This window comes from Diaporthe amygdali (genome assembly GCF_026229845.1).
Source record: "Diaporthe amygdali strain CAA958 chromosome Unknown NODE_16_length_960263_cov_65_539585, whole genome shotgun sequence".
In the NCBI taxonomy this organism is placed as follows: domain Eukaryota; kingdom Fungi; phylum Ascomycota; class Sordariomycetes; order Diaporthales; family Diaporthaceae; genus Diaporthe; species Diaporthe amygdali.
In genome coordinates, this window is record NW_026517036.1 from 13,970 (window position 1) to 27,311 (window position 13,342).

Sequence of the window (13,342 nt, forward strand, 5' to 3'; positions counted from 1 at the left end):
CGAGTTTAAATGCCTTCATAAACTGGCAATTGACAGTCTCAACGTCGAGAGGTTGAGTCAAACGGCGACAACAAATGTAGGTGACGGAGCCCCAGGCTAAAGGTGACTCAAAAATGGTTCTCCAAAACCCTGGGCACTCTTAGTCGGGCTTGTACCAAGGTATGCTGAAGCTCTTGCAGTGAGGGGCAGAGCAGCTCAGTAACTAAGGATCTCTGGGCAGGCAAAAACAATTTCTTATCTTATCAGCGACCGAGTCTTCCAGGAAATTTCTGGAGATCGTCATCCTCATTCTGAACCTTTTCCCTTGCATCGACAAGACGACTATTTCCACCCAATTACGAAAATGGCCGGCTCAAAACTTTCGGCAAACAAAATACATCGCCAGGAGCGCCATGTTCAAGACAAGCGAACATCGAGCAAGGCGAAGCGCGAGGAGCGCATGCGCAGGAGGAAGGAAGAAGCCAAGGATCCCGAACGAAAACAAGAGCGTCTTTCCCGAAATCTGACCAGGACCCTCGACCAAAAACGAAAATGGGACGAAGCAGACGAGGAAAATCTGTATTCAAATGCTGATGTGGCGGCAATGAAACGGCGCAAGCTGGAAGAGGAGCAGAACGCGGCCGCAGACGAGCCTCTTGAGGATGAGAATGACGAGGAAGAAGACGACGTGGACAGCATGCTGGGCTCCGATGACGACGAGGAGGCAGACGAAGATGCTGTGAAGGAGCGGATAGAGAAGATGCGGGCGAAACGGGCAGAGCGACAACCCAGCGCGGCACCTTCTACAACGAGCACAAACTTTGACATGACGCCCGCAGTGCTGTCTGCCAAGTTCCCGAATCTATTCAGCGACGAGCCTCCTAAACCCCCCAAGGTCCTCGTCACGACGTCCATCAATTCAACTCTTCACAAGGAGGCAGAGATCCTCACGTCGCTGTTTCCCAACTCCGAGTACATACGGCGGTCGGCGCATCGCTACGGGCACAAGTACAGCGTCAGGGAGATCTGCAAGTACGCTTCCAACAGGGAGTACACGGCGGTGCTGGTGTTGAACGAGGACCAGAAGAAGCCCAACCGGCTCACGATCGTGCATCTGCCCCAAGGGCCGACACTGACATACTCCGTCAACAACTGGATAGAGGGTTCCAAGCTGCCCGGCCACGGAAAAGCCCAGGATGCCTACTACCCGGAACTGCTACTCAACAACTTCAAGAGCAGTCTCGGCTTGCTGGCAGCCAAGAGTTTTCAGACGCTGTTCCCACCTCAGCCTGATATCGAGATGCGGCAGGTGGTCACACTACACAACCAACGAGATTACATTTTCCTTCGCCGGCACAGATATATGTGAGTAGCGAGCCTGTGTCTGTAGTGGACGCCAGCCTTGAACGATGTATCATGCACGACTTGCAGACAGAGCGCTTACATGACCGGCCGTACAGATTCCGAGACAGGAGGGAAACAGAAAAGAGCGTCCAAGCCGCCGACGGGAAAGAATTACACGGCGTCGAAGGGATAAGAGTCGGTCTGCAAGAACTTGGCGTAAGTGCACACTACCAAATAACCCCCCCCCCCCCCTGTCTCCCTAGCTGCCGACACATTTTCTCCACACTTTTTCCCTTCCCCCCCATGGCCGCTGCCGATCATGTAACTCTCCACGCACAACACGCGTACACGAACATGTGGACACTTGCGTAACCAAACCACCACCACCACACCACCAACTGCCCGCTTAACACGGCACGATCCACCGGGCGGGCGGCTGCGACGTGCAAACATGTGGGCAGGGCAACGTCACACACTAGACCGCGCGCGCACACACACAAACACACATGAACCCCCAGTGAAACGAAAAGCAAAAATTAGAGGGCACTGAATGGAATGAGACATGGGATCGCTGACGTGTTGTAACAGCCGAGGTGCACGCTTAAGTTGCGCAGGGTCGACAAGGGCATCGGCCGGGCGGGCAGCGAGGGCGAGGACGCGCTGTCGTGGGAGTGGAAGGCTAAGATGGAGAAGGTGCGGACGAGGTTCAACCTGTAGACGGCGCAGACAGAATCTAGACATCGATACCCATTTTTTTCCCTCCCAGCCAAATGTCTTGTTACAGGATACGTCTATTGGGGACTATTGTCTCAGTCATTCTCCCACTCTCCCTTACTCGCACCCTCCCTTGGTTCAGGTGGCTAGATTCAGCCGCAAGTCATGACGGTCAACACAGGTGGCGCATGCCGTCTCAATTCTATGGGAGCAAGGCATAGGCCGGAGTCAATAGTCTACGGGATGTGTTTGAGACCACGGTGGACAATCTATCCGGGTCAGGTTCATTCATTCTACTGGAGGATATTGCCGAAGTGATTCGTTTGAATTTCCCCCTTTCCAAATCCCCCCCTTTTTTTGTTCTCCGTATGAGAGAAATCCCCGTCTCCTGTAGTCTAGGACGGTGATGTGACATTTGTGTATTCTTATGGTATATTGTATTGGTATCCGAGCTTGTATGCCAAGACTAAAAGTTCAAAAGAAAAATAACGCCGGCTGAACGAACTAGTCAGTCGAGGGCTTATTTGCCCTGCTGCTTTTGCTTCTCCTTGAGCATCACGTAGGAATATCTGATTTATGGTCAGCACTCAAAGTCAAAACACAGTTACTCTAGACGTAGATTGTAAAACTTACGCCATGATACCCCCGATAGCAATCATGACACCAAGGACAGACTTGTCCCCGATAGCCCGGCCGGACGTAGCCCAGCCGAGGGCCACGATCGAGCACGTCTTGACGTGGCCGACAACGGTGCTGGAGACGGGGCCCGTCTGGGCAATGATGAAGAACTGGGAGATGTTGATGAGGGAGGCGAAGCCGCCGGACTAGAATAGAGTGAAATGTCAGTCGAGTCATTCACCATAGGGGCGGATGTGTGTGGGGGCACGGGTTGCTATTCTCGGAGTTTCTCGCCATGCGCGCGACCGAGATAAGACTTTGCAGATCAAATCTAAATGCGAGCATAGAGTTTGATTGATTCACGAACTACACTGCTGCAGCAGCAAGCGGCGCACGCATGGCGGGTGGGCGAATTGGGAGAAAATTTAGCAGTGGTGTATTCAAGACTTACCATCAAGATCATCACCCAGCGGCTCACGCTCACGGTGCTCCACACGGGGAAGGTGTCGACGAAGGGGATGACATAAAGCAGCATGAAGGCCGAAACGGGGGCCTGGTTGAAGAGCAGTTGCATGGAGCTCATCTGGAGCTTGCGGTGGTAGGAGGCGATCCAGACGGTGTAGAGGGAGCTGGCAAAGATGCCGAGGAAGGCGAAGAGGACGCCCAGGCCGCTGGTGGTCTTGATGTTCGCGTCGGCGGCGGGCAGGCTGTCGTAGTAGCTGACAATACCGACACCCGCGCAGGCCGGCACGAGGGCCACGATGGCGTTGGTGGGCAGAGTCTGGTGGTAGAGCACGTAGTTCATGAGGGCCACACAGGGCGTCAGCAGGATCCGCGCGACCTGGTAGAAGGTGACGGTCGAGAAGGCCAGCGATAGGTTCGGTAGGATGACGTTGAGGGCCATGGCGATAGAGAGCGGCAGGATATCGCGGATGGAGGCTCGCCGTGGGACGAAGAAGGCGAAGCGCGGCCGCGACAGGATGTACAGCGTGAACCATGTGATCGTGAAGTGGAAGGCGGCGAATGTGAGCTGGGCCAGCTTCAGTGACGGGTCGGAGAAGATGGCTTTATTGACGAAGACCTTTGTGGTTGGCGAGACTGTTAGCCGGGGCGCTCTCCATGGACGCTATGCGAGCATTGCTCAGGAAGTACTCACGATGCCGATAGTAGCCAATGTATTGACGACCATCCATACTATCGAGGATGCCATGCTGCCCTTTGGTGGCTCCGGCTTCTCCTGCTGCTGTGGCAGAAGCTCTTCATCCTCGCCCTCGCGCTCTTGCTCATCGCTGTCGTGGTAGACAGATGTCGGCGACTTCAGGTTGGTGAGACTCTCATCGTCGCGGAGGGGTGCCATTTTCTCATTGTGCTCATCGTAGCCGCCCGTCTCAGTGTGGGACGAGGCAACTGAGCCCGCCCTTTCGGACCGGCCAGATTCTGAAGACATGATGCGAAGCGCTGGGAGATCTTGCGAGGTCTACGAAATGCTGCAGAAATCGAGAAAAATGAGAGCAGACGAGTCGTCGTCCGTAGGTAGGTTCGAGAAAGATGATCAGCTCAGCTGAAACAGACCAAGGAGTGTAGTGGTGAGGTCGATGACACAGCCTAGACTCGCGGGAGCATAAAACAGAAGAGAGCGTCTAAGGTGGATGGACGTTAAAGGACCGTTGGGTGCAGAGAGAAGTAAAGTGAAAGCAAAGCAGATTTCATATGAAAGGCAAGGTGAGAGAGACCACAAGTAAAGTTATCACAAGAAGTGTAAGCCGGCGACGATCGCTTTGTATTTGTCTGGGCAGGTCGAAAAGCCTCAGCACTGTCAGCAGTAGTAAACCCAGCCCAGACAGTGACAAGAGTGCCACGGGCAGCGAGCGAGTGACAAAGGAACGTGCTCAGCTCATAGGAATAATCCCAATCCCTGCGAAGGGGCTCCATGTTCCTGTCCTGCAGGGGTTCGTGGAGGGGAGGGGCCAGAGGGGGGAAGGGTTCGAACGGAGCCTCGGCAGGGATCACTGACTTGACCTTTCTTGGGTCCATGGCTGCCCAGCGGAATGGGGGGAGAGAACGGGCAGACGGGGAGACGGGCAAGTAGCGGTACGAAGCACCATACTGCCATAGCTGCATACGAACCTCACTCAGCCAGTTCAGCACACTCAGCACCATGCGCATCCCTCCACACCATCCTCTTGCGCCATGCCCCACTACTCGCTCAGACAATGTCTCTCTCAGCCGCTGATCTCGCCAAACAAAGACATATCTTGAGTCTGGCGATATTGCTGTCATGCTGTCAGATGTCAGCACCCGAGTCGCTTCGCTTGGCTCGCTCGCCGGCTCGCTCACTCCCGTTCTGCCAGTCGGCCAGTCTGCAATACTGTAGTCTAGTACGCCCGTCTGTTCTCTAGATCTCTGATCCTCTGATCGTCTGTCTGCCGGATTCCACGACGCACTGACAGGGCGCTATCAACAGTAGTGAGCGCCGACCTGAAGGATGTCTGACATCCCGGCAGCTCGGGGGCCGACCAGGCTTCCAGGTCCCCAAATCCTTGTACCCAAGGGCAGTCTAGGCGGTGCCTCCGTCAGTCCCGATCCGCTCTGTGGCTGAGCCGATCGAGGTTACTGCGCTGCAGCTTGCGTGCCCACGTACCATGCCGTGCGTGCGCTCATCTTTGTTACATTGCCAGGCGCATACAGGCACAGCGCGGCTCCCCGCTAGGGCTGGCCCTCCCACTCTCCGTCTGAACATCGAAACGCTCCCTCGCCAGCAAGAACACAGCATTCCGCGTCAGCCCTTTGGCTAGAGACGTCATGGAATGAGCCCACCACCCACTCGTGGCTGAGGCGTACACACGTACCACAGCTAGGTAGTACGGGTCTTGCACGGGGGTTACATCCCCAATCACAAAGTGTCTGGTCCTGCGTCGAGCACGTTGTCGCTGCCGCTGCATTCTAGACTCTGGACTCTGGACTCTTGACTCTCCAACGGGCTGATAATATGCCATCTTGAAACGTCGTTCAAGCAGCGTCGCAGCCCGCACCTGTGACAGGTTGGCATTATCCCACCGCCTGTCGCGCATCGCCGAGCGTCGCCAAACCTTACTCGTGCTCGATAAGACTCAGAACAAAGCCAAAAAAAAGTAACAAAGGGAAAAACGGCCCGCCCAGAGCTTCGGTACGCCGCCGGAGGCCCAGGCCATCCCGGCCCCAAACTATCAAGAAGAAGGGATTGCAGCTTCCGTGAAGCATAGTTTTTAAGCGAAAGGATAACTACATTTGCAGATTGTAGTCTACATCCAAAAAGGGGGCCAGTAGCGTGGCACGTCCAAAGTATAACTGAATCCGGCTCAACAACGGCGCCTCGCTAGTGTAGGAAGACAGTGGTGCACACAGACGCACTCTATTGATCCCACATCTCGGGATCTGTTCTGCCTGCACGCTGACATCGTTGACATGCGCGAGCAGGAAAGAGTTCCTCCAGCATGGGTCTTGCCATTGCCGGACACGATAGACCCAACGGGTCCCAGTTTGGCGGTAGGGCGAGAGAGAAGTCTCGATACAGACGGGCAGCCAACAAGCTCAGCGCCTCTAACGTGCCAAGGAAAGCCTGTCGGCTTGACTTTTTTGTTCCATTTCGCATTCGCACAGCATCTCCCGCCGACCCATGAATAAAGATGAGACGAAGGTTGAACGATCCCAATTGAACTCAACCTAGCACCCCCATACGAAAATCATCAATGCTATCCGGAGGCTGCGGAAAGCTTCACCTTCTGGCGCCGCTCGGGCGAACGCTGGCTGAATATCGGACGATTCATTAAGATTGCCTCCATTGGTGTCAATGGGAAATGGAAGTCCATTTAAGGCATCGATCTGAGCTGCTGAGGTGAGCTGGGCCTTGCGCCAAGAAGAATTCAAGAAGACGCGCCAAGAGGCCTTCTCTCAATGCTAATAAAGCGGGTGCCCGGACATGTGGGCGGTGCCGTCGTGGAGAAAGAAGCCTCGAGCTTGCGCTGGGGTTGGTTCTATTTCGGGAGGGACCCTTTACTGCCTGTCGACAGCGTACGAGTCGTGTGAATAGACTTCACAATGTGAGATGTCCCGAGAGCATGCATGTTGCGGCCCTCCCCTTGTTGTCGCGAGATGTTTGTGTGTGGTTCGTTGCGTAGATGCTATGTATGCTCTGACGGTGTTTTCGCTCACACTGGTTCTGGTACCCTAACAGCCCTACCAGCGCAGGCGGGCGGTGGAGCTGTCAAGAGGTGGAACAAACCGACGGTTGGTTAGGAGGACACGGTCTCCAGAAACAAACTCGACAACATGTCTTGGCAAGATCGAAATGAATGCACGTATTCGCCACCCACGAGGGGCCAAGGGATCGATCAGTCAGTCCAGCTGAGCTGCCGAGTGATGGATCGTGCGTGCGTGTGGCCGGGAAGCCTATCGCGACCAACACATTGTCTCGTAGGGGCCCTCAGTCAGGGACCCAATGTGCACTATGCGGCCTGCGTTGCACTGTAGGGCAGCGAAAGCTCTTGAAACAAAAAGGGGAGCACTCCAGATCTCAAACGCGCATTCCCGCCCCACCCGCATTCTACCCCCCAGGGACGACCGCGATGGTCCCTGCATCTGCGTCATCTACGTGGGGTGTGGTTGACGAATGCTGAGCCCACCTTTTTATCTATCCTAGTGGCTCAGGGACTGGCTGGACTGGCTGGACTGGATTGGGCTCGAGGGAGAGAGACATGCCAGTGGGAGACTTCCTAGATATATATCCTCCAAAGCTGCAAGATCCGTGGGGTTATAATGCAATGCGGGCCAGCTTGCGTGTGTGGGAGCTATCGCGTCGCACCGCATCATGATCGACGGTACAGACACCTACGCTTACACACACACTTACACAAACACACGCACACACAAACACGGTCAAAAGGACCACCTCGTTCGGGACTTCGCTCGAAGGAGGAAAACGCGATGCCGTGAGACGGACCTACCTGTAGGTACCCGACGGCTGAGCGTTGACAGATTAATGTGGGGTTGTGCAGCTCCGGCATCGTTTGATCGAGCTTGGTCGACAAGCCGCCAAGAGCATCCTCCGCCGAGGGACATCGGCCGTTAATAACTCTGGTCGTGCTCCGTATGACAGCCACAGGCAACAGTAGTCCAGTGAGGCAGAAGAGGCCCATCGTTGTCAGGCTAGGGCTGGTAGATACACATTCACATCCGGTGCAGTACGCCAGATGTCGAGTACTGGGGAGGCAGCCACTCGGCTACCTAGTTTGGACTCGAACCAGCCCGCCATCGCGTCCGCGTACTCGGATCTGCAGGGTATCAATCGCCCGCCGTGGAGGGCTTCCTCCCGTCTTGCCCTCGCATGTATGTGCCGGCGCGCCACACGGGGCCTTTACGGGCAGCCTTGGAGCCTGAACGAAAGACAACCCCCCCCCCCTTCGTAGCGCATGGTGCTTTAAGATTTGGACCAACGCAAAGTAGCCGAGGTGGCTCCCGCCCAGGCGCTGGCTGAGCCGAAAGGATGCAGCAAGGCCAGAAGAGGCAAAATGCTGACTCCCGGCGCCGCCAGCCCGGCCTGAGAAGGATGAAGGATTATTATTATCAGTTGACAGCGCTAGCGAGAACGAGCCCGGCTGGCCGGCGTTGATACGATGCCGCTAGCGTGATGGGTGTGGGAAGCAAAGTTCGTGATGTGGGAATTAAGCGCACCGTTTGGAATCTTGCGCTACCCGTAGTACCATAGTAGTTTACGGGTCTCTCTTGTTCCTCGACGGCTCTCATCCAAGTCTCCCCCCAGCAGCGGCGCCCGACAGGACCGAGTTACAACGCCGTGTCAAAGCTGTAGCACCCCGTGCAAAAAAAAATCTAAAGCGATTAATGATGTTTCCGTTGCAAAGTCAATCTTGCGTGCACGTAGCCGGCTGAGCCGCTTGTCGTCGTACCAGCCTCGCAATGCGCAAGCCTCATCTCCCCTGACTAAAACGCGCGCGTCGAGTATAGCTCGCTCCAGGGGTCCCTGGGGTCCCTGCTTGGGGTGTCTGGGTGTCTGGCATCGCATCCCGCACCCGTGGAGACGGACGTTCCTTGTACCGGTACCTGCAGCACATGTGTGCCCACTGCTGCAAGACAGGGCCGCGTGGTTTACAACTCGAGCCTTCAAAAAGAAAGTTGGACCCCCCTTTGTCGATGTGGCCGTATAATTCAAAGACAAGGCCATGCCAATCTTCCTGATCCAGTTCCCTTCACACAGCATATTTCATCACGCAGAGACAGTCGTGCAGCCTCATCTCGTCTGATTTGTCCGGCTCTCCCTTGAATCGGCCGTGGGCGAACATCACTCACTCTGTCTTTCCAGGCTAAAAGGGTCCCGTCAGTGGCTGGGTTCGGCTCCCTTGATTGACAGACGACATTCCTTTGCCGAGCTTCTTTTCTTCTAAGACACATTTCATCGGTCTCACTCTTTAGACTTATCGCAAATCAGGGGCAAGCGCGAGTCAAGGCCTTATTTGGACAGACGTCGGCGCAATCTGCTCCTCTGATAGCTGTGACTCTCGATCGGTCTCCACTATTCTTCGACTCAGTTGTTAGTACTTCACCGCGAGCTTGCCAGCAGTGAGGTTACAAGGCGGTCCCGCCAAACTTCCCGAACGGTCACAAAAGCAGCCGACACCCATCTGCGCGGCGCCATTTCAGCTCTTCTTCGTTCGAGCCTTGAAATATTCATTTCGCTTCTGGTGGAAAGTCGGCAAAGATGGCTCCTCTTCAGCACACCAACGGTAGCAACGGTTTCTCAAATGGTACGTGAATCGTGACGCAACTCTGGCTTGTACGAGACCTGACCAAGTCAACCAGGCGTCAATGGCACCCGCCAGAACTTCTTCGAGGACTTTGGCGTCTGGAAAGAAGCCCCAGTATTGACAGGCACGACGAAATTCGAGCCTCTGCCAGATGTGAAGAACATCATGATTACTGGGGGAGCCGGTTTTATGTAAGTCCATTCTGAGGCGCCACCAATTCCGACACGAGCCCCTCCCGCTGACACTGAATTCAAGTGCGTGCTGGCTTGTCCGACACCTGACGTTGACGTACCCCCATGCGTACAACATCGTTTCTTTTGACAAACTGGACTACTGTTCGTCGCTGAACAACACCCGCATGTTGAACGACAAGCGGAATTTCACGTTTTACCAAGGCGACATCACCAACCCCACAGAGGTGGTGGACTGCCTCGAGCGGTACAACATTGACACAGTCTTCCACTTCGCGGCGCAGTCTCACGTTGACCTGAGCTTCGGTAACTCGTACGGTTTCACGCACACCAACGTGTACGGAACCCACGTGCTCCTGGAAAGCGCCAAGAAAGTGAACATCAAGCGCTTTATCCACATCTCGACGGACGAGGTGTACGGTGAGGTCAAGGATGACGATGATGACCTTCTCGAGACCAGCATCTTGGCCCCCACCAACCCATACGCAGCGTCCAAGGCCGCCGCAGAAATGCTGGTGCACTCGTACCAGAAGAGCTTTAAGCTCCCCGTCATCATCGTCCGCAGCAACAATGTGTACGGTCCACACCAATACCCCGAGAAAATCATTCCCAAGTTCACCTGCCTCCTCAACCGGGGCCAGCCAGTCGTGCTCCACGGCGACGGTACACCAACAAGGCGGTACCTTTTCGCAGGAGATGCAGCGGACGCTTTCGACACCATCCTGCACAAGGGCCAACTCGGCCAAATCTACAATGTCGGGTCCTACGACGAGGTTGCCAACCGGGACCTCTGCTGCAAGCTGCTGCAGCAGTTCGGCATCCCATACGAGACGCCGGAGGACGTGCAAAAGTGGGTCAAGTACACCCACGACCGGCCGTTCAACGACCACCGGTACGCGGTCGATGGCACCAAGCTGAGGCAGCTGGGTTGGGACCAGAAGACGTCGTTTGCCGACGGGCTCAGGATCACGGTGGCGTGGTACAGGCAGTTTGGCGAGCACTGGTGGGGCGACATCTCCAAGGTGCTGTCGCCGTTCCCAGTCGTCAAGAACAAGGAGGTCCTCAGCGACAAGGAGGAGGTCACGGATATGCCGCAGCCGAAGCAGAAGGTGGCTGGTGCCTCCAACGGCAACGGCTCTGCGAAGGAGTACTTCCATGTAGCATCATGAGCTCTAAGCAGCAACAGCATGAGCGTGAGCGTGACAGTCTTTGTGTCAAGGGTGATTTCTTGGAGGGCTCAGGCTCCGGGCGTTTGATTGGCGTTATCGAGAGGACATGGAAAGACTGGGATCGGAAACATATTTTCGAATGATCAATGATGAGACCCTTGAACCGTCCTTCAGTTCCTATCTTGCATCCGGGTATTAGTACTCGGCATTCGTTGCCTAGGAAGTGAACGAGAAATTTTGGTAATATTTTGCTACTCGGTTGGGCCAACGTACAATGATCAGTGACAAGTGGTAGATGAAGTGCTGTTGACGTAACAAAACATCTCTTCGGGCTTGATAATCGGAAAGAGAACCTCAGTCCAAGTATGAATCCAAGTCTAAAGGCTGCTTGACGCCAGAAGTGTGAAAGGTACGAGACATCGGGGATCAAGAGGCTCAGCGACTTTTTTTGACAAGGCAGTTAGATACATCCTTTCAATTCCTACTTTGGCAGTTGCAGTTTTATTGATCACATGCACGCAAGTGGAAGGAACGAGTCCCTCGAAACGCTGATGACGCCAAAAATATCAAGCACAGTCCCGTTTCTCTCCTTTCCAAGCAACATCGATCCATTTTCAGCCCATCATGACAGTGGCCAAACCTTGATGCGCCTCGTCTCGCTTATGAAATCAAATTGTGCGCCTGACCTCACGAGACTATCGCAAGACCGTGGCTTTGTAGCGCGAGAGAGAAGAACAAAAAAAAAACCAAAAAAAAAACCGCCGTTCAAGAACAACGGCACTCGATGCTTCGCAGAAGAGTGGCTCCAGTCCTCGATTCCCTGGTTCCCAGAATTGGGGAGTAAGAGATAGCGAAATTCGTGGATCTAAGGATGGGTGTCTACGCGTTTCCATGAGCGCACGCACGAGCGGTAAGCCTGTGAACCGTCTTCATTCGCTCAACTAGACGGCCGCGGCTAAGCAGCTTCGTTAGGATAAAGATCTTCTGTGCCTGGCACCACCGGGAACGAGGAAGCAGGAGGTGACAACGATGCAGCAAGAGACGGGCCTGGCTGTGGTTCCTCCGTGGTGGAAACGACCTCAGTCTTTGGCTCCAGTGGTTTCCGCGCGATCGTTACCCTCAAACGGATCTGGAATCCCTTGTTCAGAGAAGGGTTTGTGGCCATGGCAATCATCTGCTGGCCTACCGACTCGCACGCCATGCGCACCGAAGCCGCGTCCCAACCAAGGTACTTGGTCAACAACCTCAGCGAGTAGCTCTCGAAGCCTGCCCGCAGCGTGACGAGCCACAGCTTTCCCAGCGGCGAATTGGACGGATCTAACGGGATGATGTGTTCGTGAACCTCGCAGTCAACAAACCCGTTATTCTCAAGTAGCTCCGGCTCCATGTGATCAATACCCCGGTGCTTGCCGTGGATCTTCTCGGCCTCCTCGATTCCCTTGGCGGCCTTGTGCATCAGCGAGTGCGGAGGGAACCGATCATAGAAATTCTTCTCTCCCTCATGGTCGTGGAACTCCAAGATCTCAACCCAGCCCCCTGGTTTCAGGCAACGCAGCGCCTCGCCATAAACATAGTTCCAGTCTCGAAACGCGCCCGACATGTGCCGATAATGCACCATATCGAATGTGTTATCATCCCACGGCCAGGGGTCCTCTCCGTCCATAACCTCGAAATGGCAATTCAGGGGCACTGCCCTCTCAAAGGTCGGTGACAAATCGATGCCAGTCACTTTGCACTCAGGCCACCTCTCCGCCATGGCCATCGACCACTCGCCTGTGCCCGTCCCGACGTCCAAGACCGCCGTGGGGTCCTCGAGCGGTATCGTAGTCAGCTCCAGATTGAAGATATTGAGGTAAATCTGGTGCAGGATACGCAGACGATCTTGCTCGTCTTCATCGTTGGGCATGAAATAATCCCGAGCATATCTGCGCCCGTGTTCCCAGTACATATCAGTCTCGTCGTCAGGGTCATAGGTCGACGTACCCCATCTGTCGCAAGAGGTCAGCTGAGCACTTCGTCACGAGGAGGCGGTGCGTGGGTTCAGGCTCACAAGTTCGAGCCAACGGCCTTGGCTATGACCTTTTGTTCTTGCCCTTGAGCTTGCAGCTGGCTCGAGTTGTTCTGCCCAGTCTCGCCGTCCCTTGTTCCATCCTGCTGGCGCGTCTCGCTATTTTCCAGCCCCAACGGATCTGGGCCCGACAATACCGGTTGGCCCGCGCTGGCCCTATTCACCATGTCCATGGCTGCTTGTCTCTCGGTGGCAGATTCGTCCGCGCCGTCCCCTGTATCCGTGTTCTTGTTCAGCGAAGAATTCTTCACGGAGACTGGATCCAGACTTTGAATTTCGGTGCTCCGTTCGTCAGGGTGCCGCAGCTGTTCCGTAGGTGGAGGCAGCTCGTGGCTATGGGTCGTTGTCGCATTTTCATGTCGATTCGAGTGCACTTGAGCGGGTGCAGGAGGCTCGCCTACGGAGCCTGGGCCACCAGCAGCCGAGGTGGATGCTGGGGCTCCAACCATGGTGGGCTTGTTG

At 55.2% G+C, this 13,342-nt stretch overlaps 4 protein-coding genes across 4 annotated transcripts; 2 read left to right on the plus strand and 2 right to left on the minus strand.

The window, feature by feature from the left end:
* Window positions 1–343: 343 nt before the first annotated feature.
* J7T55_007278 (brix domain containing protein) lies at window positions 344–2,040 on the plus strand (the record flags this gene model as incomplete). Its single annotated transcript, XM_053144026.1, has 3 exons — window positions 344–1,344; window positions 1,440–1,539; window positions 1,912–2,040. 3 exons carry the CDS (start codon window positions 344–346, stop codon window positions 2,038–2,040), a joined length of 1,230 nt encoding a protein of 409 aa, XP_052992971.1.
* Window positions 2,041–2,557: 517 nt separating this feature from the next.
* J7T55_007279 (solute carrier family 35 member e3) lies at window positions 2,558–4,689 on the minus strand (the record flags this gene model as incomplete). The annotated part of the gene is made up of 5 exons (XM_053144027.1): window positions 2,558–2,606; window positions 2,671–2,861; window positions 3,107–3,736; window positions 3,812–4,132; window positions 4,498–4,689. 5 exons carry the CDS (start codon window positions 4,687–4,689, stop codon window positions 2,558–2,560), a joined length of 1,383 nt encoding a protein of 460 aa, XP_052992972.1.
* Window positions 4,690–9,406: 4,717 nt separating this feature from the next.
* Window positions 9,407–10,812, plus strand: J7T55_007280 (uncharacterized protein; the record flags this gene model as incomplete). The annotated part of the gene is made up of 3 exons (XM_053144028.1): window positions 9,407–9,452; window positions 9,508–9,643; window positions 9,708–10,812. 3 exons carry the CDS (start codon window positions 9,407–9,409, stop codon window positions 10,810–10,812), a joined length of 1,287 nt encoding a protein of 428 aa, XP_052992973.1.
* Window positions 10,813–11,767: 955 nt separating this feature from the next.
* Window positions 11,768–13,329, minus strand: J7T55_007281 (uncharacterized protein; the record flags this gene model as incomplete). The annotated part of the gene is made up of 2 exons (XM_053144029.1): window positions 11,768–12,800; window positions 12,863–13,329. The coding sequence occupies 2 exons, from the start codon at window positions 13,327–13,329 to the stop codon at window positions 11,768–11,770; spliced, it is 1,500 nt and encodes a 499-aa protein (XP_052992974.1).
* Window positions 13,330–13,342: the final 13 nt, after the last annotated feature.